The sequence below is a fragment of the Pan paniscus genome, chromosome 11 (assembly GCF_029289425.2).
Source record: "Pan paniscus chromosome 11, NHGRI_mPanPan1-v2.0_pri, whole genome shotgun sequence".
In the NCBI taxonomy this organism is placed as follows: domain Eukaryota; kingdom Metazoa; phylum Chordata; class Mammalia; order Primates; family Hominidae; genus Pan; species Pan paniscus.
The window spans coordinates 27,322,767-27,350,568 of record NC_073260.2 but is presented as its reverse complement, the minus strand read 5'-3'; the positions used below and the strand labels follow the sequence as shown (position 1 = coordinate 27,350,568).

The 27,802-nt window shown below is 39.6% G+C and overlaps 1 protein-coding gene across 6 annotated transcripts in view; it reads right to left on the bottom strand.

Annotated features, from left to right (window-relative positions):
• SUSD1 (sushi domain containing 1) overlaps window positions 1–27,802 on the bottom strand; it is a 150,312-nt gene that overhangs the window by 56,166 nt on the left and 66,344 nt on the right. For 4 of the 6 annotated variants that reach the window (XM_063594266.1, XM_055117250.2, XM_034967991.3 and 1 more), the window contains exons 9-11: window positions 20,884–20,922; window positions 19,931–20,040; window positions 16,249–16,441 (exon numbers count right to left, since the gene is read on the bottom strand). In XM_063594266.1, the coding sequence (XP_063450336.1) occupies window positions 16,249–16,441; window positions 19,931–20,040; window positions 20,884–20,922 (342 nt within the window). The remainder of the gene's footprint in view (window positions 1–16,248; window positions 16,442–19,930; window positions 20,041–20,883; window positions 20,923–27,802) is intronic. The other 2 variants (XM_034967992.3, XM_034967990.3) reach the window with 1 other exon arrangement.

The following is a 27,802-nucleotide window of genomic DNA, read 5'->3' as shown; positions in this document are numbered from 1 at the left end:
ACATACAAAAACTGATCATTTTCTATCTGTCTTCAAGAACAAGTATGGTAGGTTAAATAATGACCCCCACCCCCCACCAGCATGTCTACATCCTAGTCCCTGGAACCTGTATGTTACCTTACATGGCAGAAACACTTTGTAGAGGTGACTAAGACAGTGAGATTATCCTGAATTGTCCAGATGAGCTCAATGTGATTACAAAGATCCTTAAAAGAGAGCAACAAGAACATAAGAGTTAGAAGATTTAAGAACGGAAGCAGAGGTTAAACTGATGAGCTTTAAATATGGAGGATGGAGCCACAAGCCAAGGAGTATAGGCAGGATCTAGAAACTGGAAAGGGCGTGGAAATAGATTCTCCCCTAGATACCCCCCGCCCCTGAAGAAACACAGGCCTACTGACACCTTGATTACAGCTTAGTGAAACTGATTTCACACTTCTGACCTCCAGAACTATAAGACACTAAATTCATGTTGCTTTTAGTTTTTGTTTTGTTTTGTTTTTTTGAGACAGGGTCCTGTTCTGTCACCCAGGTTGGAGTACAGTGACCTGATCGTGGCTCACTGCAGCCTTGACCTCCTGAGCTCAAGTGATCCCCCTGCCTCAGTCTCTCGAGTAGCTGGGACCACGGGCACACACCACCACGTCCGGCTTATTTTTTATTTATTTTAATTTTTTTGTAGAGACAGGGTTTCTATGTTGCCCAGGCTGGGCTTGAACTCCTGGGCTCCCACCTCAGCCTCCAAGCAATCCTCCTACCTCAGCATCCCAAAGTGCTGGATTATAAATGTAAGCCACTGTACCCAGCCCTCATGTTATTTTCTGCCACTAAGTTTGCAGTAACTTGTCATAGCAGCAATAGAAAACTAATACAACAAGTAGCAGAATATAATAGAAAAATAAAAAGATCCGTATTCATGAGATGGGATATCACAAGCAAACTTCAAATACCTAGAAATAAACCTAACTAGAAATGTCCAAAACTTACACAAAGATTTTAAAGAATTTTTTTTTTGAGATGTAGTCTCTCTCTGTTGCCCAGGCTGGAGTGCAGTGGGCACAATCTCAGCTCAGTGCAACCTCTGCCTCCTGAGTTCAAGCAATTCTCCTGCCTCAGCCTCCCAAGTAGCTGGGACTACAGGCATGCACCACCACACCTGGCTAATTTTTGTATTTGTAGTAGAAACAGGGTTTCACCATGTTGGGCAGGCTGGTCTCGAACTCCTGACCTCAAGTGATCCACCCACCTTGGCCTCCCAAAGTGCTGGAATTACAGGTGTGAGCCACCGCCCCCAGCCACCACAATTATTTTCTTATCTCATGGAACTAATTTATACTGGTTGAAAAAGCTTTTACAGACCAACATAGATATTAAATTTTAATTGTATATTATAAGACAAAAATATAAGCAAAATTAATTGAGACATTCCTAAAATTTCTTCACGGTCAGAATATAACAAACACATCTCAATCACTTCTCAATTAAGAGTTGTTGGTGTCTATATTTTTCCACATAATAACATCCTATGTGCTATCTATCCAGAGTTTGGTGAGGCAGTATTTCTTCAAAATGTGCTCTTTTTGTTTCCAGAACTTTCTCGCCATCCACTGACACCCATTCTGATGCTGAAAGTTGATCTTATACTTTGCTGTTCTGTTCCCATTGCGCTTTACATATTATGACACTATGTCTCAATGTCAAATCATAATGTAGCTTTTTGGAAAAAGTTTTAGTAGGCAATTGATCTCAAGACATAAATGGCACCACTAGTGTCCGTAACTAAATAGAAGTGACAGCACTATGAGCAACTATGACCAATATGATGCATAGATGGACAATGACAATTATGTTCTTGGCAGCCACCTGACTGACTGTATAACAACTGTAGGATTTCATAGATACCAAAATGTGAAAAAAAATGCCTCTGAGAATCAATAAAACATAATATATACAAGCATATTAACAGTAGCATTATCTGTAATAACAAAAACTTGAAAGGGGAAAAAAATACCCAAATAACCTTCTATAGATAATAAGTTAATAAATTAGTATACCTTTATGTGATAGAATACTGTGCTTCCCTCAAAGAGAATGAGATGACAATACATGAATTGGTATGGAAGTATGTCTACAGGATATTGTAAGGCCAAAAGTCAAAGAATAATATAAAAAAGCAAAATGAAGAATAATATATATATAATTATTTCATTTTTTAAAATTACACACACACATATGCTCAAGTAACCCAACAGTAGTGGTGAGTCTGCAGCTCCTTCTGCTCACAGGAAATGTCTCACTGGCTCAGTTCATTCAGTTCCACCCGGGTCAGGGAGTGACATTCTCACTCTAGGTTCCCTTCCCTCCATTCAAGTGGCTTTACAGTTTCAGCCACAGGCAGGTTGAACCCACGATGCATTCAATGAGGAGAAAAGCATCCCCAGTAGAGCTCATCCCAAGTCCCTTCCTAGTGCTCTCAGATCCTTTGCTATGAAAGATACGTGCGGTGGTCTCTCATACAAATCTTCCTTCTCTAATGCATTTTTAGTGGTTACTCTGTGTTCTCTCTCTTTTCTCCACCCGCTGGGCCAATCTGATCTAGAATCCTGAAGTTGAAAAACCAGAACTGCAAGAATGCCTCAAAAAAGAGAAAATTAAGCTCTTAACGAAACTTTGTTTCTGCTTCATTTGTATGGGCAAGCGACTCTTGGCAAAATCAATCACTGTTTCCTCTCTGCTCCTGTAGTACCCTGCAAATACCTCAAATATGCTTCATATATTGTATTATTGATCTTTGTCTATCACCCCCATTGAATTGATAGCTCCTTGAAGAGACAGACATCTTCTTAATCTTTGCACTCTCAGTGTCTAGGGCAGTGATTTAAACAATCACAGCAGCTATGATTGTTCAAATGCAATCAGCAATAAGGGGAAAGCTAAGCAAATGGTATTGCATTGACCCAGTGGAATATAAGTACTCTGAGTAAGACATGCTTTCTGCCGATAACATGCATTTCACCTAGGAGAGAAGTTATGGCCTATATAAGTACGGTTTTAAAAACAAGGGAGTATATAATAAATGTCAGAAAGTAAATGTAAGTAATAGTTAACATTTGATAGACATTCATCTTGTGTCAGGTATTGTGCTGTTTCTCCATGTGCTTTAATCCATTTGGTCTTCACAACAAGCCCACGATATGGATATTGTTATTCCCATGTTCACAGTTAAGGCAACTGGGACACATAGAGGTGAAATAACTTGTCCGAAGCTACAGAGATAGTAAGTGGCAGATCTGGGATTTGAATTTAGATCATCTGACTCCAGAGGAACTGTGCCAAACTACTACCTATACTTCCTGTTAAAATAGGTTACGGGAATTCAGAAAGAAAGATACTTATCAGCTTGAAAGGTGGGAAGTGGAGATCATGGAAGAAAGAAATCTATGAACTCAAGAAAAGGGAGTGGGCTCCAGGTAGAAGAAATGGCATGAACAAAGACACGGAGGTGGAAAAGTTAGCACGTAATATATTACCGATCAGAGTTCCAATCATCAAAGATAATGGTGGCCCCTTAAATATAACTCACTACGCATCCTCCAAAATATTCTTCAGATCAGCAAGAAGATCAAATAAAACAACATATACAGTAAGCCGAGATTGCACCACTGCATTCCAGCCTGGGTGACAGAGTGAGACCCTGTCTCAAAAATAAAATAAAATAAAACAACATAAAACAGAAGCTGTCATCATAAAAGGAAAATAGAAAACATTACAAACTTTAAATTACTGTTAAGGCCGGGTACAGTAGCTCACACCTGTAATCCCAATACTTTGAGAGGCCGAGGTGGAAGGATTGCTTGAGCCCAGGAGTTTCAGACCAGCCTTGGCAACATAGCGAGACCCGCCCCTCTCACCACAACCCATCTCTACAAAAAATAAAAGTTAGCTGAGCATGGTGGCAGGAGCCTGTAGTACCAGCTACTCGAAAAGCTGAGGTGGAAAGATTGCTTGAGCCCAGGAGGTCAAAGCTGCAGTGAGATGTGTCCTGCCAGGCTGGGTGACAGAGCGAGACCTTGTCTCAAAAAAAAAAAAAAAAAAAAAAAATTCTGTTAAATAGAAAAATAAATACGAAATTCCAGCAAAATTATCTCTCAATCTCCCACAAGTCCTTGTGAAGAGTGAGCGGTGATAGAAGGGATGTGTGAAATAGAAAAGAGGGAAGCAAGGTGACCCAGAGTAAGCTAGGTTCACTCCCAGCAAGAGAAACTCCACTCTATGAAAAAAAGAAAGAAAGAGAGAGAGAAAGAAAGAAAGAAAGAAAGAAAGAAAGAAAGAAAGAAAGAAAGAAGACCTGGTGTATAGACAGAGCACTGACTACAAGGAAAGGATTAAAAGTCCATGAGTTGTCAGGTAGTGGTAAGAAAACGGCATTGCTTCTGGGAAAGAAAAGGATAAAAGGGAAGGAATGGGTGTCCTTTGGAGACTAAGCAGTGGTGGGCAACAGAAGCGAGAGGGAAATGCAAGATCCTACAAGGCAAAAGAGAACCTAAAATGAGAAGAATACATGATTCATGCCCAGTCTTATCAAAAAAAAAAAAAACCTTTAAAGAAACTGCATTTCACTTAGTGACGGAAGAGGGCACTCTTAACCTAGAAATCTTGTTAACCATCCTAAACCAGCAATTCTGTCCTGGGAATTAACAGACAAAAGCAGTTTGTATTTTATATATATACACATATATAAAACATACATATATAATATACATATATAAAATATACATATATAGTATACATATAAAATAAAAGCAATGCAGCTTGTAAAAAGCTCTACATTTTTTTAAACCCACAAACTGGGGTGGAGGGGGAGTCCTATACATTAATAAACTGAAATAAGTATCCTCAAGCATTTGGGGATACGAAGAAAACTCCTTGAGTCAGAAATTTTAAAACTTCTTTTTTTCTTTTTTGAGATGAAGTCTCTTTCTGCTGCCCAGGCTGGAGTGCAGTGGCACGATCTCTGCTCACTGCAGCCTCTGCTCACTGAACCCTGCTGGGTTCAAGTGACTCTTCTGCCTCAGCCTCCTGAGTAGCTGGAATTACAGGTGTGCACCACCAAGCCTGGCTAATTTTTGTATCTTTAGTAGAGACGGGGTTTCACCATGTTGGCCAGGCTGGTCTTAACTCTTGACCTCAAGTGATCCGCTCACCTCGGCCTCCCAAAGTGCTGGGATTACAGGTAAGAGCCACTGAGCCAGGCCTAGGAAATTTAAAACTTAAAACATAAATGGACACAAAAAATAGGGAGGAAATGAAACAGGTGACTGAGTTCAGGAAAAAAAAATGAAAATACAAAATCACATTAGAAATAATAAAGACTAAATTTCATGGTGCCTAAAGAAGGGTAGATTGAATAAAAGGCATTGAAGAAATATAGGAAAACAACTGAAAATAATAAAAATGAGATCAAAAAGAAGTTAAAAGGGTCAAAAATAAAGTGAATGAAGTGGAATATAGACAAAGATCCAACATATGTATAATTAAATTATCTGAAGAAGATAAACAAGCATGAAACAGAATTAGTGTTTAAAACTACAATTCAAGATAACTTTACAAGAATAAAGAGACCTGAGTAGAAATACTAAAGGGATACACTGGGTACCTGTGAAATCTGACCCACAACAATCAACCCCAAAATGTATCCAAGTAAAACTATTAGATTTTAAAGATAAAGGAAGAAATCCTCAGAGTCTTCACTCAAAGAAATAAACATAAGATCCAAGGGCAAAAGAATCAGGCTGCATCAGACTTCTCAAAAGCTACATAGAAAGCAAGGCAACAAAAGAACTGAATCTTTTTAAGACACTCAAACCAAGAAAGTGTGAATTAAGATTTTTATATCTAGCCAAGCTACCTTTCGAATATCAAGGCTATACAGAAACAATTCTAAATATCCAAGAACTCAAGGAATACTGTGCTCTTAAGGAATCTACTAGAAAATGAGCTTCATCCAAGAGATAAACTGAGGAAACTTCAGTAAAAGGATTGGTGATAAGCATTTGCTGTATTCAATTGTAGCTCTAAGACAAAAATAAAGATGGGGCGAGGAGGAAGAGTGATATATAAATGCTATATGTTTTCATAAAGTAGAAATAATGCAACTGAAAAACTGAGAGGAAAAGGGATGCAGAAAAAGGAAAATAGAATAAACTAGTGGATTCAATAGTTGAATGTCATAAAGGCAATAAATGAATTAAAGTATGCCATTAAAAACTGTCAAACCAGGCCAGGTGCAGTGGCTCAGACCTGTTAACTCCAGCACCTTGGGAGGCCAAGGTAGGAGGATCACTTAAGGCCAGGAGTTCAGGACTAGCCTGGGCAATATAGGGAGAACCTGTCTCCACTAAAATAGAAAATGAAAATAACAAAATTAGCCAAGCGTGGTGGCTGTAGCCCCAGCTATTTGGGAGGCTGAGGTCGGAGGATCACTTGAGCCCAGGAGTTCAAGGCTGTTGTGAGCTATGATCATGCCACTGTACTTCAGCCTGGGAGTGAGACCACATCTCAAAAAACAAACAAACAAACAAACAACAAACAAAAACTGACAAACCAGCTGAGTGTGGTGGTTCCCGCCTATAATCCCAGCACTTTGGGAGGCCAAAGGTGGGAGGATCACTTGAGGTCAGGAGTTTGAGACCAGCATGGGCAACAAAGAGAGACCTTGTCTCTACAAAAAGTTTTAAAATTAGCTGAGCACAGTGGCTTATGCCTCTAGTCCCAGCTACTCAGGAGGCTGAGACAAAAGGATCACTTGAGTCTGGGAAGTTGTGGCTACAGTGAGCTATGATCAATCCACTGCACTCTAGTCTGGGTAACAGGGTGAGATCCTGTCTTAAAAACAAACAAACAAACAAACAAACAAAAAACCTGACAAACCAGATGGTGAAAAGTTAAATGAGAAAACAGAAGAGAGGGCGTTTTTTAAAGGTATAAAGGTAACCACTAGAAAAATATAAACCTTCCTTTAAAAATTAATAAATAAAGCGAAGAAAATCCATCACACAGAGAAAGAAATGCAGAAAATATAACACAATACATATAGCAGTTGTAACATAAAATAATAGGATGGAGTTGAAACTATAAGAAAGTAAGCACTGCAATCTCTATATAAGACAAAGTAGAATTCAAATCAAAAAGCATTAAATATGACAAAGGACAACTTTTAATGCTAAAAGCCACAAGTCACAATGAAGATATAGTACAACCACCTTTGTAAAGCAAAAGAAAGTATAAGAAAGGATATAATAGTTATGAAAGCAGAAACTGGCCAGGTGCGGTGGCTCACACCTGTAATCCCAGCACTTTGGGAGGCCAAGGCGGGTGGATCACCTGAGGTCAGGAACAGCCTGACCAACATGGTGAAACCCCGTCTCTACTAAAAATACAAAAATTAGCTGGGCGTGGTGGTACATGCCTGTAGTCCCATCTACTCGGGAGGCTGAAGCAGGAGAATCGCTCGAACCCGGGAGGCGGAAGTTGCAGCGAGCTGAGATCACGCCACTGCACTCCAGCCTGGGTGACAGAGCAAGATTCCATCTCAAAAAAAAGAAAAGAAAAGAAAAGAAAAGAAAAGAAAAGAAAGCAGAAATAATGATATAGAGCGAGAATCAAGAAGTTTTATCTATAAAGGGCCAGAGAAGTAAATATTTTAGGCTTTCCAGGCTGACAGTTCTGTCACAACTATTCAACTCTGCCTTTGTTCCAGTAAAACTATTTATGAAAACAGGTGACAGGCCAGATTTGTTCTGCAAGTCATAGTTTGTTAATCCCTGATATTGTGAGACAGAAAAAAAATAGTAGATCCAATTAATAAACCAAAATCTTAGAAAAACTAATAAAATAAACAAACCACTTAGCTAATTTAATCTAGAAAAGGGGCAGAAAATAAAGATAAAGGGAGAAATGATCACTGAGACAGAAGAAAATTCAAAAAGTTAAATGAAACTACTTTGCAGGTCAGTGTACAAATAAATTTTAAAACTTAGATGAAATAGGTAATTCCTTGCAAAATCTGGTTTGCCAAAATTGACTCCATTAGACAGAAAAAGCTTAAACCGACCAATTTCCATAGAAAAATATTGAGAATGTCATCAAGGAATAACCCCATACAAAAGCCCCATACCCACATCATTTCATAGAATTTGATGGATTCTACCAAATCATCCAAAATCAGATAGTCCAAATGCTATGTGAATTGTCCCAGGGCATAAATAATGAAGGAAACTTTACAAATTATTTTTATGAAGAAAGGAAAATACCAATGCTTAAACCTGATAAAGAGTGTCAAAAAAAATAGAGAAAAGTATAGACCAACATTACTTATAAATATTGGTGCAAAAATACTAAAGAAAATATTAGTGAACAGAATCTAACGCCACATACGACAATACACAATGACCAAGTGGGATATATTACAGGAAGGGGTAGAAGTGCAAGAAAGAGAAAAATTTGAAATTATATCAAATTTAAAAATTATAAGTAAATAAAAGTTGTTAAAATATCTTGTAGTTAGCTTTCCTTTGCATGGTACTAAGGAATATTTTAGACTAAAAAGTATGTGACCCTTTCTCTGATTTCAGCCTAGGAGAGAACAGTTTTGGAGTCTGTGTCTATACGCATGATTAGAAAATGAAGGTACTAAAAAGAATGAGATGAATCTATTGCCTTCAGAGCCACTTAGAACCCATTTAGCAGAGGGCTCCAATTCTAAGCAACTTATTCATCTTTATGAGTAAAGGTAATGGATATGGTCCCACTGAGCTGGATCTACAAGGTCACTATCTTATCTGTTAAAAGAACAAACATTTACTCTCTCCATACTTGGCACATTCAGATGATTGTATATTCCATGTAAAATATATGCCAATTTCTGGCTTGACCAACTACAAGTATGGGTTTCTCAGGCTAATGGTTTGTAAGAAAAGAAGGTAGACTTCAGGCATAACTCTTCAACCACAGAATACTGTTATAATATTTATCATTCTGTGGAAAAATATCAGAAACAACATTAAATGATTTATGGTCTTAATTATCTTTTGTTTGGACTTTAATTCTGTGAACAGGAATCCATTATGGGGGAAGTTTTATAAAGTCCACATAGATCTCAAATTATGCGTGCTGTTCAAAACCTGCAGCAGAAAGCCACCTTAAGAGTAATGGTTTTCTACCAGGGCTTTACTCCCTGGGAAGAGTGCTCTGTTCCTTCTCCTTGTAGGATTTTTTAAAACTTACCAACATTATTTTGGGAATATCTAAATGCATGCAATCTTCTGCTAAAAAGAACTGAATAAAAACATTCTTTTGTACATAAATAATAGCGGTTTTTAAATCTCTAATTAGAAGTAGCCTATATAGACAGTGGCTTTGCAAGCTAAATATTGTCGAAAAGAATGGCTATAAATCAACTATCCTGAAAGCAAAGTTACTATTGTATAACTGCTCTATAAATAGTGGTATCATCTTAGTTATCCTTGATTTACATTTGGGGAGCAGTTTATCTTAAAGAGGGTAACAAGATATAATATGGTTCAAAGCTGGGAGCTTTACTGTTATTTTATTGAAATTTTTCTTTAGACAAATTTGGTATCTGGTCAGAACAACTGTGAAATTTTTCAGGCTAAACACCTGTGACTATACTACAAGAAGAGGAATTTTGAGGGTTCAATCACCCATTCACTGGCAGAGCAGATTCAAACAATTCCCTTGGCTCAGCTCCTCAGGCTCAACCTTCCAGCAGAGGAGGGCAGCGTTCAATTCAAGCACAAGTCCTTGTTATTCAATTGGTGGCACAGAACAATAGCTCCCTGGGTACTTATAAGAGAAAACAGTTGCTAGCTCAGTGACACCAAACATTCATCAAATCTCAGTTGAGGGAAACAATATTTAGAAAACAATGCTTGAAAGAAATGGACTCCAGTCATACCTCCAAATAATCTAAATAACCTAATCCTACCCCTGAATCAAGCCAGATCAGCAAACAGCAGGCATTTCTAATGCATCTTTTCTGCCACTCTACACTGAATTGTGCTTTTCTGTGTTCAGGGGCAATATAAAAAAATAGCCTTATAAAATCCTCATAAAATGCTGCTCAGACACTGTCCTATTTATGAGACCCCCTGGAATCAGAAATTTCTAACTGATTCTTAATGTTGAAAAAGAATCGTGCTTCTGAAAAACACTGCTTCGTTGTAACATTATGGACAATGCAATGGTTCCCTTTCTGGCTGGATGGGAAAACTCAAACCTAAATTTTAGAGGCACTAATGAACAAGTAAATAGGTTATAAGGGCATGAATTATTCTTAACCTTATTCCTATATTTTTTATGTCTCTGTTTTTGTTTTCTTTCTTCTTTAGCCTAGACATCTAACCTATTATCTTTTATTTTATATACCCATGCAGGTCACTTAAAGTCTTTCCTAGAAATAAGACAGAATATAAATACTCTTTTGTTTTAAAAAATTCTACATTTAATAACAATGTAATGAATCACAATGGAAAAGATCAATAGATTTGACTGTATAGCAATCTAAAACTTTTATATGTCAAAAACATCGTAAACAAAATTGAAAGAAACCATAAAACAGAAGAAAGGCAACATAAATAATAATCAAAGAAGTCATGCTCTCAGTATATGAATAAACTATCTATGTCCATAAGAACACAAAATTTGATCAATAAATAAAATAATGATGGTAAATTAACCAAGAAATTTGGACAAATTTTTCCTTCAAAACAAATGAATTTGAAGGAACCTAAAAGTAATTTAAATTGCTTTCCTAACATAGACTCCTAGAACTATAATGGACCTTTCCTGTTCAAGATAATTACAGAGATCAGTGACCTTGCTTGAGTGTATTAAAGGTTGCTATTTACCCGTCTTTCCAATTCCATAAGGGAAAAGGCAATTTTGGCTTCTCCCTATTCCCTATATGTTAATCCTCAAGGAAGGAACAGTAAATATGTAATCTAATTGGTAGGAGACTGCCATTCCTTGAGTCACATTTCCAAGTAATAAGTTCATATATTACAGGTTGCCACCCAAACAAAAGGCAGACTTGCTCTCTGGGACCCGCCTGTGCACAGGTACAAGGAGCACTCTGGGTATCTCCGGTCTCCAAGAGGTAAGCACCCAGTGTCTGTCACCGCCCTTTCCTCTGCTTTTCGGCCTGAGACTGGGTGGGTAAGCCAGGCAAGGGTCCCTTACAGACCCAACTGCCCATATTTCCAGGGGGAGTTCCAGCAAGTAGGAAGTTCCACTTGGCCACAATAGCTAAACCTCATCCTTCAATATAGCTTTTACCTGAAATTCAGTTTTGGAGGGAGTTCCTGGCAACTTGCCCAGATCAATAAAGTTGATCCTCTACTTGTCATTTATCTATCTGTTTGTCCTGTTAATCTCAGATGGAAAGGAGAGGTAAGATTCAGTATCTCCCTGCAAAAGACAGATATACTGACTGGGGCCTGGAGTATAAAGATAAGAGCTGCCACAGCGGAGCAAGGCACCATGACGGAATATGAGAGCTCCTGGTCTCTGCAGCTGGAATTCAGGAACAGATGAGGTAGGTAGATATCTGATTACCAGGAAAACTTTGCAAATCAGACAAAGCTCTAAGACGTAGGCTTTTTAGGCAGGAGCAGATGGAATTATTTTAGCTACCACTTTTTTTTATTTCAGTCTTTCTTTTCTTATTATGTCTCCACCTGCAAGAGCTTTGATATTGCCCAGAAGTAGCTAAGGTTTATGTGGTTAGAGCAATGCGACTCAAAATGTGGACTGACAATATCAATAAGGCCTGAAAGCTTGCTAGAAATGAAAATTTGCTCCCCTCCCCAAAGGCCTACTGAATCAGAACCTCTGGGATGGGGCCCAGGAACCAGTGTTTTCATAAGCTCTCCAGGTAATCATTACACTTGCTAAAGTTTAAGATGCACAAAGGGAGCAATGGTGGGAGGTTTTAAAGAGCATTTTGGGGAGCTAGATATTAGTAGACAACATTAGATTAGCTTGCCAAAATTCCATTTCTCTTTATATTGTTTGGAATTTCATCCAGGGCTAAGGAGAGAACTGCAGAAAGACTGGATCCACGGTTTCTCCACAGGCTGAGTTCACCCCCACACCAAGGGCTTTTAAATGGCCCTGGATGATCTGTTTCACAGAAACTCAGACTGGGGATTCTAGATAAGAAACTCTTTGGGGGCTAAAGTAGAAAAAAAAGTCCAGTGGAATTATTACAAACTCAAATGCTAAAAAGAAATAGCAAAAAGTGTATACCTAGAACTCTGTTCCTAGAAATGAGATTTTCCCCATCTCTGAAAATAGAATGAAATCAGTTTACAAAACAGGTTTTGGTCTTGCAGATAGGATAAGATTAGGGAGAAAGGATAAGATTAGGGGGAATGAAATAAAGTGAAGGAAATAACACTAAGAAGAAAATTTGAAATCATATTGGCCCAGTTAGAAAAATATGACAAGGAAAAGTTTTAAATAGGGGAGCTAGAATAGGCATTAATGAGAACTCTTCGTTTCTTCCTTAATAACTGGAACTGTGATACTCTATAGTCAAAGAAACGTGAACATGTTTAAAAAGAGAATGATCAGTGAATGATCAGTGTAGAATTCTTCAAGCACCACTAAGTGAGTTTCAAGGTGGCATTGTTTTTGTAAGATGGGGCAACAGGTATTGCACCGGCTATAAGGACATCTGCCTGGGAAATAGAGCTGTATTAAACAAGGTCCAGGGAGAATGAAAATTGATAAAGCCCAGGCCTGGGTTTAGGCTGAACTGAATAGAAAGAAATGCCTCCTAGTGAAAATGAAAGTGGGAAGAAGGTATTTTAACACTGGATGTTTATGGCAGGTCGAGAGCTCTGTGACATCATTCTTTCTCCACAGAGACCTCAGAGGCAGATTCCAAAGTAATATGTGAGGAGAACAAAAATCTAAGTCTGAAAACAAAAAGCAAATATAGAGAAGGAAAAATACTAAGACCTAGCAAAAGGTATGAGTCCTACCTGGCAATAAAGAAGGAACAGAAACAACTTAAATGGAAGGGTAAAGGCTTAGAGCTGAGCAGGACCTGCTAAGTAAGAATGTTCTCAGAGGGACCTTGAACATTGCAGGCTTATCTCTCTGATACAGAAAAGGAAGCGGGAGCAAGAAGAAGTGTTTCAGTTTCCATCAAAGAAGCACCGACCATTTAAGTCTTGGAAATTCAATTGCAAGAAGGTAGGACTTGGGCGAAATGCCACTAGCCCAGGGGGTTTCTTGGACCTCATCAGACCAGTGAAAGTTCAGGTTCTGGAAACCCAACAGCAGCTCACAGATCAGCTGAGGGTAATTCCCCATGGGAGACAAAAGGGAAAATCTCCTAACCAGGAAGTAGGACTCACAGGCAGACATTCAATAATAGGAGCCTGTGGAGTCCAGAACTAAAACAATTTGGGGGATCTTTCTGGGTTTAGAGAAATTCAGAGAAAAGAGTCAGAAATGGAGACAGGGAAGGAAGCATGCAAGATGATGCATTTCACTTGAAGAGTTTCCTAAGATAAATGTGGGGTGTCCTGCCCAGAAAGAAGGGAGACTCTTTCACTAAACAGATAAAGATCTTCAGCAATGGTGAAGCTTGGGTAGAAATAGGGCTCAAGGGAGCAACGAAAATGGAAAGGTTTTAATCTTTGGAACGGGCATCAAGAAAGACCTAGAGCCACCACTGCAAATGTCTAAAATTTTCAAGGAGAGTACAGTGTCAAAATGAATCCAACTACCCTGACGAGAAGACATTTCCCAATCTAAGTTTAAACTGACACGTGGTAGACTCCAGACTGCTTGGTAACCTACAGAGGCTGAACTATGGCATGCTATATTATACTTACTACTAGTAATTTAGGGAGGCAAAGGAGAAGGTAACAACAGGCTTCTTTCTGAACCTGACACCATGGGCCTCTCATTTATTATACTCATGCTAGAGTTTAGACCTCATCTCTCACCACTGTCCCCAGCTCTCTGCTCCAGCCATACTGGTTTCCATGACATTCCTAGAATATGCCAAGTATGTGCCTGCCTCAAAACCTCAGCATTTGCCAGTCTCCTATACACCAAAGGAGTAGCATCTATTACAAAACAAGATTCCTAGGTTTCAACAGCTAGAACACACTCTCCATTCAGCAGGACACTCTGGCCAAGACTCAGCAGAAAAGATGTAGGATAGAAAAAACTGGGGACTTCATGCCTTTACATTTTAGTTTATTTTACAAGGAGAGGTGGATTTATTTATTCTTATTTCTTTATCTGAGGAGATCTTGCTCTGTTGCCCAGGCTGAAGTGCAGTGGTGCAATCTCGGCTCCCTGCAGCCTCAACCTCCCAGGCTCAAGAGATCCTCCCACCTCAGCCTCCCAAGTAGCTGGGACCACAGGCGTATGCCACCACACCCAGCTAATTTGTGTATTGTTATAGAGACAGGGTTTTACTATGTTGCCCAGGCTGGTCTCAAACTCCTGAGCTCAAGCAATCCACCCGCCTCGGCCTCCCATAGTGCTGGAATTAGACGTGAGCTACTGCACCCAGCTAGATTTTATTTACAGATTTTTATTTCTCTGAGAATTTAATAATTGGAGGGAATTCATATTCAATTTGTGAGCATTACTATGCAGCTGAAAATGTGTTGGGGGGTAGGTTTATGATGTCATGAGGTGCTCCTTGTGCAAACTCTGCTGATATAGACAGGACAAGGTGCCAGGCTCAATCTGATAAAAAACAGGATAAAAACTGAAGCCAGACACGGTGGCTCACACCTGTAATCCCAGCACTTTGGAAGGCTGAATCGGAAGACCTCACTTGAGGTCAGGAGTTCGAGAACAGCGTGGCCAACATGGTGAAACCCTATATCTACTAAAAATACAAAAATTAGCTGGGCATGGTGGTATGCGCCTGTAGTCCCAGCTACTCAGGAGGCTGAGGCAGGAGGATCGCTTGAGCCCAGGAGGTGGAGGTTACAGTGAGCCAAGATGGCACCTGGCCCTCCAGCCTGGGTGACAGAGCAAGACTCCATCTCAAAAAAAAAAAAAATTAATTTTCAGCCTCAGGTGCTACGTGGCTCTCATGAGTGTCTAACACATTTCAGAGTCTTTTTTTTTTTTTTTTTGAGATGGAGTTTGGCTCTTGTTGCCCAAGCTGCAGTGCAATGGCGCAATCTCGGCTCACTGCAACCTCTGCCTCCCGGGTTCAGTGATTCTCTTGCCTCAGCCTCCCGAGTAGCTGGGATTACAGGCACACACCACCATGCCCAGCTATTTTTTGTATTTTTGGTAGAATCAGGGTTTCATCATGTTAGCCAGGCTAGTCTCGAACTCCTGACCTCAGGTGATCTGCCAGCCTCGGCCTCCCAAAGTGCTGGGATTACAGTCGTGAGCCACCGCACCCGGCCCAGAGTCTTCTAAATGCAAAGGCCAAACTGCCCACCCTGACCCACAAAGAGCAGAGGTGAATATCACAGAGAGGCTTCAGGGAGGTAGCAGCAGGACCTACCCTCTTCTGCTGCTTTCCTTCAAAGGGGCAGCCTCTTCTGGTTGCCCGTAAATTTGTCTGATAAACCCACAGGATTAAAGAACAAAAGAAATAGTAGTGATGGCTGCACCACAGCCATCCCACTAGGGGGAGCTGTGGAGTTAATACAGCTGGCACCTATGTGGCTTCCTCAAAAGGCTGCAAGGGAAGAATTTCTAAGGAGCCTGACCTTAATCAGGCCTCTGTTCTCTATGTCAAGTTAATTTGCTTATGCATGGCCCAGTCCTGAGGCTGTATTGCCTGCCAGTGCCTGACACTGTGGGACCCACGTTTCTGGTCTCCTGGAAGTTCGTTCTACTTGCCGATAATGAATACCCTTAGGGTTCAGTTGTCTTAAATTTGGGGTGAGATAAAATGCTTTATGGAATTCTCAATTTAGGACTCCCAGGGAGCTCTGAATAAATCAGTCTATCCTTGGTCTGTGCCCTCTATGAGCCAGTACCCTTCAGGGAAGGGGATAAGTGGTAAGATTCAGGCATCCTGAACCCCAGACGCAGCTAACAAAGTTTGTTAGAACTGGAACCCCTGTCTCTTGACTCCCAAACTAGCACTCTTATGCCCGCCCACACTGCTCAATTCACATAGGTAATTTGTCCTGAGGCACAAAAAAGAAAGACATCTACACCCACCTGCTGGGGGAGTTGCTATTGTTATTTGCACTGAGTGCCGCTTAGGAGATCTCAGCAGGGTCACATTCACCGTATAATCAGTCGTAGGGTACAGATCCAAACACACTACAGGCACTTGTTCCCTCGTTGTGAAGTTAAACGATGTTGCATGAGAAAAGTTAGCCAGATACCACCTCTGACCCAGAACGGTAAACTGTCATGAGATTAAAAGAAAGTGTTGCATTAGATTTTCCATTGACTAACAGGTGCCTAGATGATTAGCAAAATGGAGTTAAAACAAGAAAGTTCCTTTTATTTATACTTGCCCACTTAGAATTACTTTTGAGACAATAGCAAGCTAACCTGAGGAAGGACTTGACAAAGCTACCTTACCTGTCCTCACAATCAGGTATAGGACCAAGCTTAATATGCATAACTACATCTCAGATGAAGAAAATATTAGTCTATTCCAAAATAATCCCTTGATTATAACGCAAGTGAAAGAGATGACATTGGAGCTAACGGGCAAAATTATTTTTTTTCCTCCTTCCCTTCTGAATACTTCATTCTCTCTCTCTCTCTCTCTCTCTCTCTCTCTGTCTCTTTTCTGAGACAGGGTCTTGTTCTGTCACCCAGGCTGGAGTGCAGTGGCACAATCTTAGTTCACAGCAATCTCAAACTCCTGGACTGAAGTGATCCTCAGCCTCCCGAGTAGTTGGAACTACAGGCATGCGCCACCACACCTGGGTAATTATTTTTACAATTAATTTGTAAAGACAGGATCTTACTTTGTTGCCCAGGCTGGTCTCAAACTCTTGGCCTCAAGCCCACCTCAGCCTCCCAAAGAGCTGGGATTACAAGTGTGAGCCATTGCACCCAACCAAAATTCTTTTAATTTCTTTTCATTGTAAGAAATCCATGGACAAGCCTCATAGAACAGAGTACTTAAACTAGGTGGGTTCCTTAACCCTACCCATGGAAGAAAAAAAAACAAAAAATATGGGGACCACCCCAGATTATGCATTCAAAGCAAATGCCATGGTACTTCACTGGATCCTTCCTATTAGACCTCTGGTAAAAGGGCTTTTGATCCATGGAGTCATATCACACACTGTCACCTAACCATCCTCTACGCACTGCCAGCTCCAGCAGGGAATTATAGGGAAAAAACTTTCGTGAAGGTCCTATAAGTAATAAGATCAGCCCTTGATCAGTTAGGGTGCATTAGCTGGTGGAGACATATGCTCAGTGTTGCCACTGATGCTAGCACCATTGTCTATACCACCCTCAATCCCTCCTTATTCCCGTCAATCACTGACTCTTCTCTTATCAATTTTGACAGTCATCCAAGACCCTGACAGGTGGTTCATAAGGATTCTTCTCTCTCAAACTCTTTGAATTCTCTTGGATAACTTAAAGGTCCTTACAGATAAACCATCAAATGTTGGCCTCAGAGTTCTTTGAGCTCAATGCTATGAACTTCCTTCACTCCACTTCGGCCACCCATATCCATGGCCACAACCTAGACTATGCTATCGTCAGAGCTGCTCCTCCACGGTCTGGCAGTCCCCTATTCTTCTGGACCACTTACTAGTGAGGCATAATGTGTTCATGCGTGTTTAGGCAATACATCTATTTTCTTTAGCAAACCGCTTTTAAATATTGACTTTTTTCCAGTCAATTTAAAAGTGTTTCACATGTCACACAAATTAACCTTTATCTAATTTTTTTGTTGTTGTTTTTTTAGACGGAGTCTTGCTCTGTCGCCCAGGCTGGAGTACAGTGGTGCGATCTTGGCTCACTGCAAGCTCCACCTCCCAGGTTTACACCATTCTCCTGCCTCAGCCTCCCGAGTAGCTGGGACTACAGGTGCCCGCCACCACGCCTGGCTAATTTTTTGTATTTTTAGTAGAGATGGGGTTTCACCATATTAGCCAGGATGGTCTCGATCTCCTGACCTCGTGATCCGCCCGCCTTGGCCTCCCAGAGTGCTGGGATTACAGGCGTGAGCCACCACGCCTGGCCAATTCCTACTTATTTTCTATGACTCAGTATAACAGTCTTTGCTTCTGGTTAAAAAAATTGTACCTGGCCTAGCAAGTGGCTCACACCTGTAATCCCAGCACTTTGGGAAGCCAAGGCAGCTGGATCACCTGAGGTCAGGCGTTTGAGACCAGCCTGGCCAACATGGCAAAACCCCGTCTTTACCAAAAATACAAAAATTAGCTGGGCATGGTGGGGCATGCCTGGAATCCCAGCTACTAGGGAGGCTGAGGCAGGAGAATTGCTTGAACCTGGGAGAGGGAGGCTGCAGTGAGCCAAGATCATGCCACTGTACTCCAGCCTGGACGACAGAGCAAGACTCCATCTCAAAAAAAACAAAAAAATTGTACCTGGACACACACACACACACACACACAAATAAAATATCTATTTTTATACTTATTTACTTTTATTATTCCATTATTAATTTACTTTTTGTCAAAGCACTCATTATACCATATTGTAGTTGCCTATTTACCTATATATTTCTATCAGTTTGAATTGGAAACTTCCAAGTCCTAATATGTGATATACTTTTGGTAAATAGAATAAATTAATTAATTTTGGCCTGGGCGCGGTGGCTCACACCTGTAATCCCAGCACCTAGGGAGGCTGAGGCGGGTGGATCACTTGAGGTCAGGAGTTTGAGACCAGCCTAGCCAATATGGTGACACGACATCTCTAATAAAAATACAAAAATCAGCAGGGCATAGTGGTGCACACCTATAATCTCAGCTACTTGGGAGGCTGAGGCACGAGAGTCGCTTGAATTTGGAAGGTGGAGGTCGCAGTGAGCCAAGATCGCCTCCCTGCACTCCAACCTGGGTAACAGAGCAAGACTCGGTCTCAAAAAAGAAAAAAAAATTTTTTTTAATGTAATACTTACTGAGTTTGCTCTCTACCAGATGACTTGCTAGGCACTAAAAATGACACAAAATAAATCTCAGTTCCTGCCTGAATTTACTTACAATTTTACTGATGATGTTTAAGAAAAAATCAAGTTAAATGAGGGTCAATAGCCATCCAATGAGTTCCTTAAAATTCCATGCCCAGCTGGGCGTGGTGGCTCACGCCTGTAATCCTAGCACTTTGGGAGGCCGAGGAGGGCAGATCATCTGAGGCTGGGAGTTTGAGACCAGCCTGACCAACATGGAGAAACCCCATCTCTACTAAAAATACAAAATTAGCTGGGCGTGGTGGCTCATGCCTGCAATCCCAGCTACTCAGGAAGGCTGATGCAAGAGAATCGCTTGAACCCCGGAGGCAGAGATTGCAGTGTGCCGAGATCATGCCACTGCACTCCAGCCTGGGCAACAAGAGCAAAACTCAGTCTCAAAAAATAAAAATAAAAAATAAAAAAATTCCATGCCCAAATGTGAATCTGATAGCAAAATAAGCTGTATTGTTTAATGCATTAAAATAAATATAAGCTTGAAATGCCAGGCACAGAAAATGATAGCAAGTCACCAAATATAGTATCTTTCTTCAAGTTAGTACCTCATTTACACCCATCTCACATCTTACATCCATCTCTAGAAACAACAATCACAAACTGTCTAGAAGTTCATTCATTTTTAAATACTTTGGATACTTACTTGGAGATCGCCCAAATTTTTAAATGACACAATTCTTTAATGGAAAGCATAAGAGATCTCCTTACTTGGTACATGTGTTCTGATCCAACTTTCCTAGAACGCCTGTTCAATTTCAAACAAGTTTCATTAAATATTGAAATATTGAAACTTCCATCATCTTCTAAGAGATCAACTTCTAAAAGACAAGAGAGAGAGTTATAGACAGCTTGCACCATCTTAGCAAAATGCATCATGGCTGAGTACAAGTGAAACTCTGACACCTTAAGAGAGCCAATTGGGTGTTTAACAGGAATAATATTAAAACTGGCATCAGCAGACTTAGCTTCAAGTCCTGGCTCTCCAGCTTCTCAATTGTAATTACCTTAGCTAAGTCACTGAACCTCAGTCCCCTTGTTTGTAAAATCAAGTAATTCAGTTTGCTTTTCTTATGTCATAGGCTGCTTAATCAAATGAAATATTTAAAAATTGCTATAAATTAATAAAGAAAGCTGTGATATTTTTAGAAAGTTAATCCTATCGCTTGGATCGTCCATAGGAAAATGTCATGAAGGTAAGCATAGCAGTAGCCAGAAAGTCTGAGAATAAGGAAAACGGCAAATAAAAATCAAAGGCTATAGATTTAAACTCTCAGAGCAAGTGCTTTCCAACCTAGAAAATAACCAGAAAGTAGATGACCAAGCAAGAGGAAATTTGCTTTCACAGCAGACAGTATTTCAAGAGCTACTCAGCTGAGTACTAAGGCAATAAAATAATCAGAAAGCAGACTTGTTTTAACCATTGTACAGAAAAAAGTCATTTCATACCTCCTGCAGTCTAATTCATTCTTACAATGTTCTATTTTCTTAATATAGTTTAGAAGGATAGATTTGTTACTAATGAATTAAAGAAATAACAGAGAGTCAGGAATAATATCAGTGATTTTCAAGAAAAAGCAAATTTCCCAACAAACAAGACTGCATGTTTTCTACCAGTGAGAAAGGTGTAAATGTCTACCAGAGAGAAGCTATTTTATAACTACCTTTTATATGTGTATTTCTCCCGTGGGAGTTTCTGCTACCTAAGAATGAGAACAATAAATTATTTTAGTCAAGATCAGAATTGTCCACAGCATTTTCAATATCACTGACATATTCAGCACAAGGCAGCCAGCTGGGGAAAATATTCCTGCCTATAATTGGAAAGTGTAGAAAGATGGTTATGAGAGAGAATTTGAAGACCTATCATATGTGCTCTCCTTTGTCTTCACAACTTTTATTTTAAAGATTTCATAAGGACATCAGAAATAAAAATGGTCACATGTATGCATGTGATTGTGAGGAATACCAAGTGTCTGCATGTAAGAAATGCATGTATGTAAGAAATACCACATAAAGCTTCTGTCTCTGTACAGGCAGAACAGAAGCAGAAGTACTGTCTGCACAGTTCACATCTCAATATGATTTTCACATAAGATAGTCATTATCGTCTGAATTCAGGGGAAGATGGCAATGTGAACAAAGGCATCTGGCTCCCACTTCCCACGCCCAAGCCTGACAGAAGTGATGGAGAATAAGTAAAAATGGGTCAAAATTTGCATCTGGGTTGGAAAGAAGGGTCGGTTGCCATACACAAGGCAGAAACATGAAGACATTTCAGCTTAGCACAGTATGGAAGAGCCGGGGCTAAAGAAAGACCCTAAGACCTACTATGCAACCTGGCTTCCAAGCAAAGGAATGTAGTCACAAAGTTTCAAAAGAAAGAACTGGAGGAGAACTAGAGCCCATGGAAAAATCAAGACAGGTCACAAGACAAATCAATGACCCATGCTCCATCTGGAGCCATTTAGCCCAGTGGTTCCCAAACTGCACATCAGAATCACCCAGACATCAGCAGATTTGAAGTAATGCTTCAACGTCTGTATTTTTTTAAGAGTTCGCCTGACAATTTTTCTTCTTCTCTCTCTCTTTTTTTAAACAGGGTCTCACTCTGTCACCCAGACTACACTGCAACCTCCACCTCCCGGGCTCAAGCAATCCTCCCACCTCAGCCTCCTGAGTAGCTAGGACTACGGGCATGCACCACCAAGCCCAGCTAATTTTGGGGGTTTCTTTTGTAGAAATAGGGTTTCACCATGTCCCCAGGCTGGTTTCAAACTCCTGGACTCAAGCCAACCACCTGCCTCAGTCTCCCAAAGTGCTGGGATTACAGGCATGAACAACCACGCCCCTAACCTCACCAGGCAATCTGATAGGCAACAAGGTATATATTAAAAAAAAATAGTATATATACTACTATTGCTACTGCTAATAACAATAATAGTAATAATAATAATAATAGTCCTTCTTTAGCCCACTGTAGATTAGTAATGGGGAAGGACTTCGAAGTAGAGGCCTCAGGACCTGAAGGTACCATCTGGCAGAGAGCCTGGGTTGACAGAAGGGGCTTGCCTCTTTCCTGCCTTGGTAGGCTGTAATGCCATAAAGAAGCCAGGCCCAAAGCCAACAGCTTCACCAATCATAGCAAAATGCTCAGAAATAAAGCACGGGGTGGTGGGCTTTCTCACAGCTGCTGCCCAAAGGACACTGGGTCACCCAACCAGCAGTAAATCCTTCATACTGAGATCTGACATAAACATACTAACATTATCCAATGAAAAGGAGGATCAAAGGGAAGGCCATCCATTTTATTATGAAGGAAATATCAGACCTAGACAGAACTTTTATCTTCTAAGGATAAGTAATCCAGAAGGGGGGGAAAAAACTGCAAAATGATTCTACAAAGAAGGAGAGGGAAGGAAAGGAAAATTGTGCTCGGCAGGCAAAGAATGAGCATATTTATAAAAAAGAAAATATTGAGCAAAAGAATGGTAAAATTAGGCAGCATCTGTTTCATACGGTTCAATAAAAATTTTAAAAATAGATTCAAACAAGAGATAAAGGATTAGATAATAAAAGAACGTGACGGCAGAGAGGAAACTGGTAGAGAGAAGCAGAAATAAAAAGGGAACTAGATGAGACCCAAAGAAAAGGAAATGAAAGTGCAACAGCAGAATTTAAAGTGCATTGGAAATGGTAAAGATAGGAAATGTCAATGCAAAAATGCATATTTGTGTAAGTGCACATAGAGAACAAACTTGTTATATATTCAAAGAAGGCAGAGGAAAAAGACATGGACGATAAAAAGGAGAAAATGGGAAACCAGTGTGGACGAACAAGCAATTCCACATAGGGGTATTTGAAGAGCAAAAAACAAACTTAAAAAAAAAAAAAGCAACAATCAGAGATGTAATAAAAGAAAATGTTCCTAATATATAGTTAAACCAAATTCTAAAGACCAAAAAACTCACAGGGGACCGGGCATAGTGGCTCACGCCTGTAATCCCAGCACTTTGGGAGGCCAAGACGGGTGGATCACTTGAGGTCAGGAGTTTGAGATCAGCCTGGCCAACATGGTAAAACCCCATCTCTACTAAAAATACAAAAATTAGCTGGGCATGGTGACACAAGCCTGTAATCCCAGCCACTCAGGAGGCTGAGACACAAGAATCTCTTGAACACAGGAGGCGAAGGTTGCAATGAGCCAATATCACGCCACTGCACTCCAGCCTGGGTGACAGAATAAGACTCAGTCGCAAAACGACAACAACAACAACTCACAGGGTACTAGGAAAACTCAGTGCAGAACATGAACATTTCTATCTGTCCACTACCCAGACGGAGGTTTCATGAAGAGACTTCTGTGTCACTATCGAATTCCCAATGCCTAAAAAACATCAGACACATAATAGGTGGTCAATAAACATTTGCCGGGTACATTAATAAATGATTAATGTCTTAAATTTCATGGCTAAAGAAGCCTTCATGATACACAAGCTGAAAATCAAATTGCTTACATCGAATTTTTTATATTTTATTTATTTATTTGAGACAGTCTCGCTCTGTTGCGCAGGCTGGAGTGCAGTGGTGCGATCTTGGCTCACTGCAAGCTCTGCCTCCCATGTTCAAGCAATTCTCGTGCCTAAGACTCTCAAGTAGCTGGAACTACAGGCACACACCACCACCCCCAGCTAATTTTTGTACTTTTAGTAGAGACAGGGTTTAGCCATGTTGACTCTGGCCTCAGGTGATCCGCCCACCTAAGCCTCCCAAAGTGCAGGGATTACAGGCATGAGCCACCACACCTGGCCAGGATTTTTTTTTTAAAAGAAAGTCACACCTTCTAACTCTTCTTTCAAAGCTTCCAGTTCCCAACGTCAATATGAAATACTTCTAGAATTCCAAGAACAAAAGTTTATGACCCAAGAATTTTATCTTCAATTGAGCTCTCATTCACATGTGAAGGCAACAAAAGACATTCTCAGATCATCATGGACTCAGAGAGTATCCCATTCCCTCCCTGAGGAGCAGGCAAATCACCATACAGAGAGAGAAATAGAGACAGAGAAATAATAGAGAACGTGGTTTGAAAAGACTGTCAGTAAGCACTGAAACTATTAAAACATGTACCCAAGGTTAAATCATCGCTACCAAGGTTTCTATAAATCAATATAAGAGTGAGCTCTTTGGAGAGATAATACATGTTAAAAATAAGAAACTGGTAATATAATGCTATACTAAACCAATAACCTAAGAGAAGAGAGAGGGGAAGAAATAAAAGGAAGTTTTAAAAATAAAAGGAATGCTAACTTATCTCATTCAGGGAAAAGTGAACAATATTTCAGTCTTAACACTGGTGAAAAAAGAAATACACACTCAAATAGAATTTGTCTTTTTTAAATGTGATCACTTGTAGAAAAGAAAACAAAATCTATACTATCTGACTCACTGGAAAAGAAAATCTGTGTAACAAAAAGAAAACAAAAGACACAGGAAAGTAGCATTAAAAAGGGAAAAAACAGTCCGGGAGCAGTGGCTCACACCTGTAATCCAAGCACTTTGAGAGGCTGAGGCGGGAGGATCCCTTGAGGCCAGGAGTTCAAGACCAGCCTGGGCAATATAGTGAGACCTTGTCTTTACAAAATGAAAAAATTAAGTGATCTGCACACCTGTGGTCCCAGCTACTTGGGAGCTGAGGTGGGAGGATTGCTTGAGCCTGGAAGGTCAAGGCTGCAGTGAGCCATGGTTGCACCACTGAACTCCAGCCTGGGCAACAGAGCTAGACCATATCTCAAAAAAAAAAAAAAGAAAAGAAAGAAAAAAAAGAAAAAAAGAGGCCAGACGTGGTGGCTCACACCTGTAGTCCCAGCTACTTGGGAGGCTAAGGCACAAGAATCGCTTAAAACCGGGAGGCCAAGGTTTCAGTGAGCCAAGATCACGCCACTGCACTCCAGCCTGGGCGACACAGCGAGATTCTGCTCATAAATAAGTAAATAAATAAATAGACAGATGAAAGGAAAATCATATCACAAATAACAATGATGTAAGTTGGATAACTTATCTAATCAAAAATAAAAGTTTTCCAGAAAAGCTCTCAATACATGCTGTCTCCTAGAGTACATTTATAGTAATATTATTCAGATAGCTTTCAAGAAGGAAAAACAGTAGACAAAGGCATATCATGCAAATGCAAGCACAAATAAATTAAGAAAACAATATTACTTTCAACATATAATTCAAGGCAAAGGTATTAAACAGGCTAAAATAAGCCATTTGTTACTAGCGAAAGAATCTATAATAAAGATATCAGTCATGAACGTAAAAATCATATCAAAATGTGTGAAACAAACCAATAAGAATTTCTAAGAGGAACAGAAAATGGCAATCCATGTTAAAAATAAACAAAAACCAGAAGTCCTGAATAACCTTATTAATAAAGTTGACTTAAAAACAGATCTTATTCCCCTTACAGGCAAACACTCTACCTTATTATCTAGCACCTACTGAAATTACCAAACTTAGCCAAATGGTAAGGCCCAAGAAAATGTCAATAAATCCTCCAAACATACCAAAATGTAATAAAACTAGAAAACAACAACACAGTATAAATGTTACAAAGAAAAAATCTACCACTGTATACAATGCTTGTAATTAATTATTCAAAGGGGAAATCAGAATAGTAATTATATAATGCTTTGAAAGTAAGGGTAAAGAGAACACATATTAAAACACTCATAAATAATTATTCTGTCAAACAGAAAATCAGAATAGCAATTATATCATGCCTTGAAACATGTATCAATGCCTAAAGAATTCTGCCAAAGCTCAAATCTGCAAGGGAGAAAGAAACATTAAAGACTTTTATTATCAAACAGAAACGAATGAAAATAAGTTGAATTTTGTTATGCATTCAACTCAAGAATTTAGAAACAGAACAATATAACCAATTTAACAGAAATATGGGCTGTGCACTGTGACTCAAGAATTTAGAAACAGAACAATATAACCAATTTAACAGAAATATGGGCTGTGCACTGTGACTCACACCTATAATCCCAGTACTTGGGGAGGCAGAGGCAAGCATATCAATTGAGCCCAGAAGTTCAAGACCAGCCTGGGTAACATGGCAAAACCCTGTCTCTACAAAAAATACAAAAATTTGCCAGGCATAGTGGTGCACGCCTGTAGTCCCAGCTACTTGGGAGGCTGAGGTGGGAGGATCACCTGAGCCCAGGAGGTCAAGGTTGCTGTGAGCTGTGATTGCACTACTGCACTGCAACCTGGGTGACAGAGCTGGGTGTCTCAAAAAAAAAAAAAAAAAAAAGAAAGAAAGAAAGAAAAAAGAGAGAGAGAAACATGGAGAAGGAAAAATAAAAACAAGAGGAGAAATTAGTGAGTTAGAAAAAGAAAAACAATTTTAAAACCCAAGAGTTCATCCCTTGGGGAAAAAAAATAGTAATAAAACACGCAACCCAAACCAATCAACCTCTAAAAGGAGAAAGAACCAAACTTAGGAGTCAGAATAACCTGGGATTATATAACCTATGACCCCAGAGGAGATGTAAGCAAATATTCCATATGCCATTCTGCCAATATGTGTAGTATATCAACCAAATATACATTTTTTAGAAAAATATAAAAATTGACTCAAGAAAATGTCAGAAACATAAACAGACCCAAAATCATGGAAGAAATTGACAAAGTTGTTAAAGAATCATCTCCTGAAAGGGGTGAAACTTCAACAATCTTTTGAGAAAATGTTCAACTTTAAAAGAAGGGAATAATTCAAACGTGATATAAAGTATTCCAGAGGGAAAAACAATGGAAAACTTCCCAATTCATTTTAAGGAAAATAGCATAACTCCAATAATGAAATCAGACAACAGAATGTCCAGGATCTAGAGGAAAAAAATGACAAGTCTTTATAACAGTGCATAAATAAACAGAAGACCTGACTAGACACTGAGTAAATGTGGAAACATACCTTGCTCCCAGTTAGGATGGCTCAACATAAATCCTAATTCTCTCTAGATTAACTTGCAAATATAATCCAATTCCCTTTAGTCCAGAGACATTAAATAACTCAGCCATGATCAGCCAACTCTTCAATACAGAGTTAAGATGCAAAACCGGATCTGCCTGACTCCAAAGACCATGTTTTTCCCAAGGGAAAGGAACTTGAACAGGTAATTGGATATTAGTAAAAACAGCTGACGCCAAACAGCCACCTGTCATCCTCACTGAACAGTGGCAGGTGAGTGATGATCTTTTAAAGACATTTCCCTATAGTAGTTTACTAATAATTTTGTAAGACTTCTCTGATTAGTTACCATATTAATTTTATAATATCTTTGCCTGCATATTATTTACTTGCAAAGAATTAATTTTGTTTTATTTATATACAAATGTCAAGAGACCTAATTTGTATAATCTCATAGTTGGTTTTATATTGTTAAGATTGGCAGACTTTTTCAACTATTTCTGCTGAACTATTCCCAGCTACTCGGGTTAAGGTACAGTTTCAGTGGGATAGCAAACAGCTAATTAAGAACTTTCTCAACTCCCCCAAAATAATAAATGACA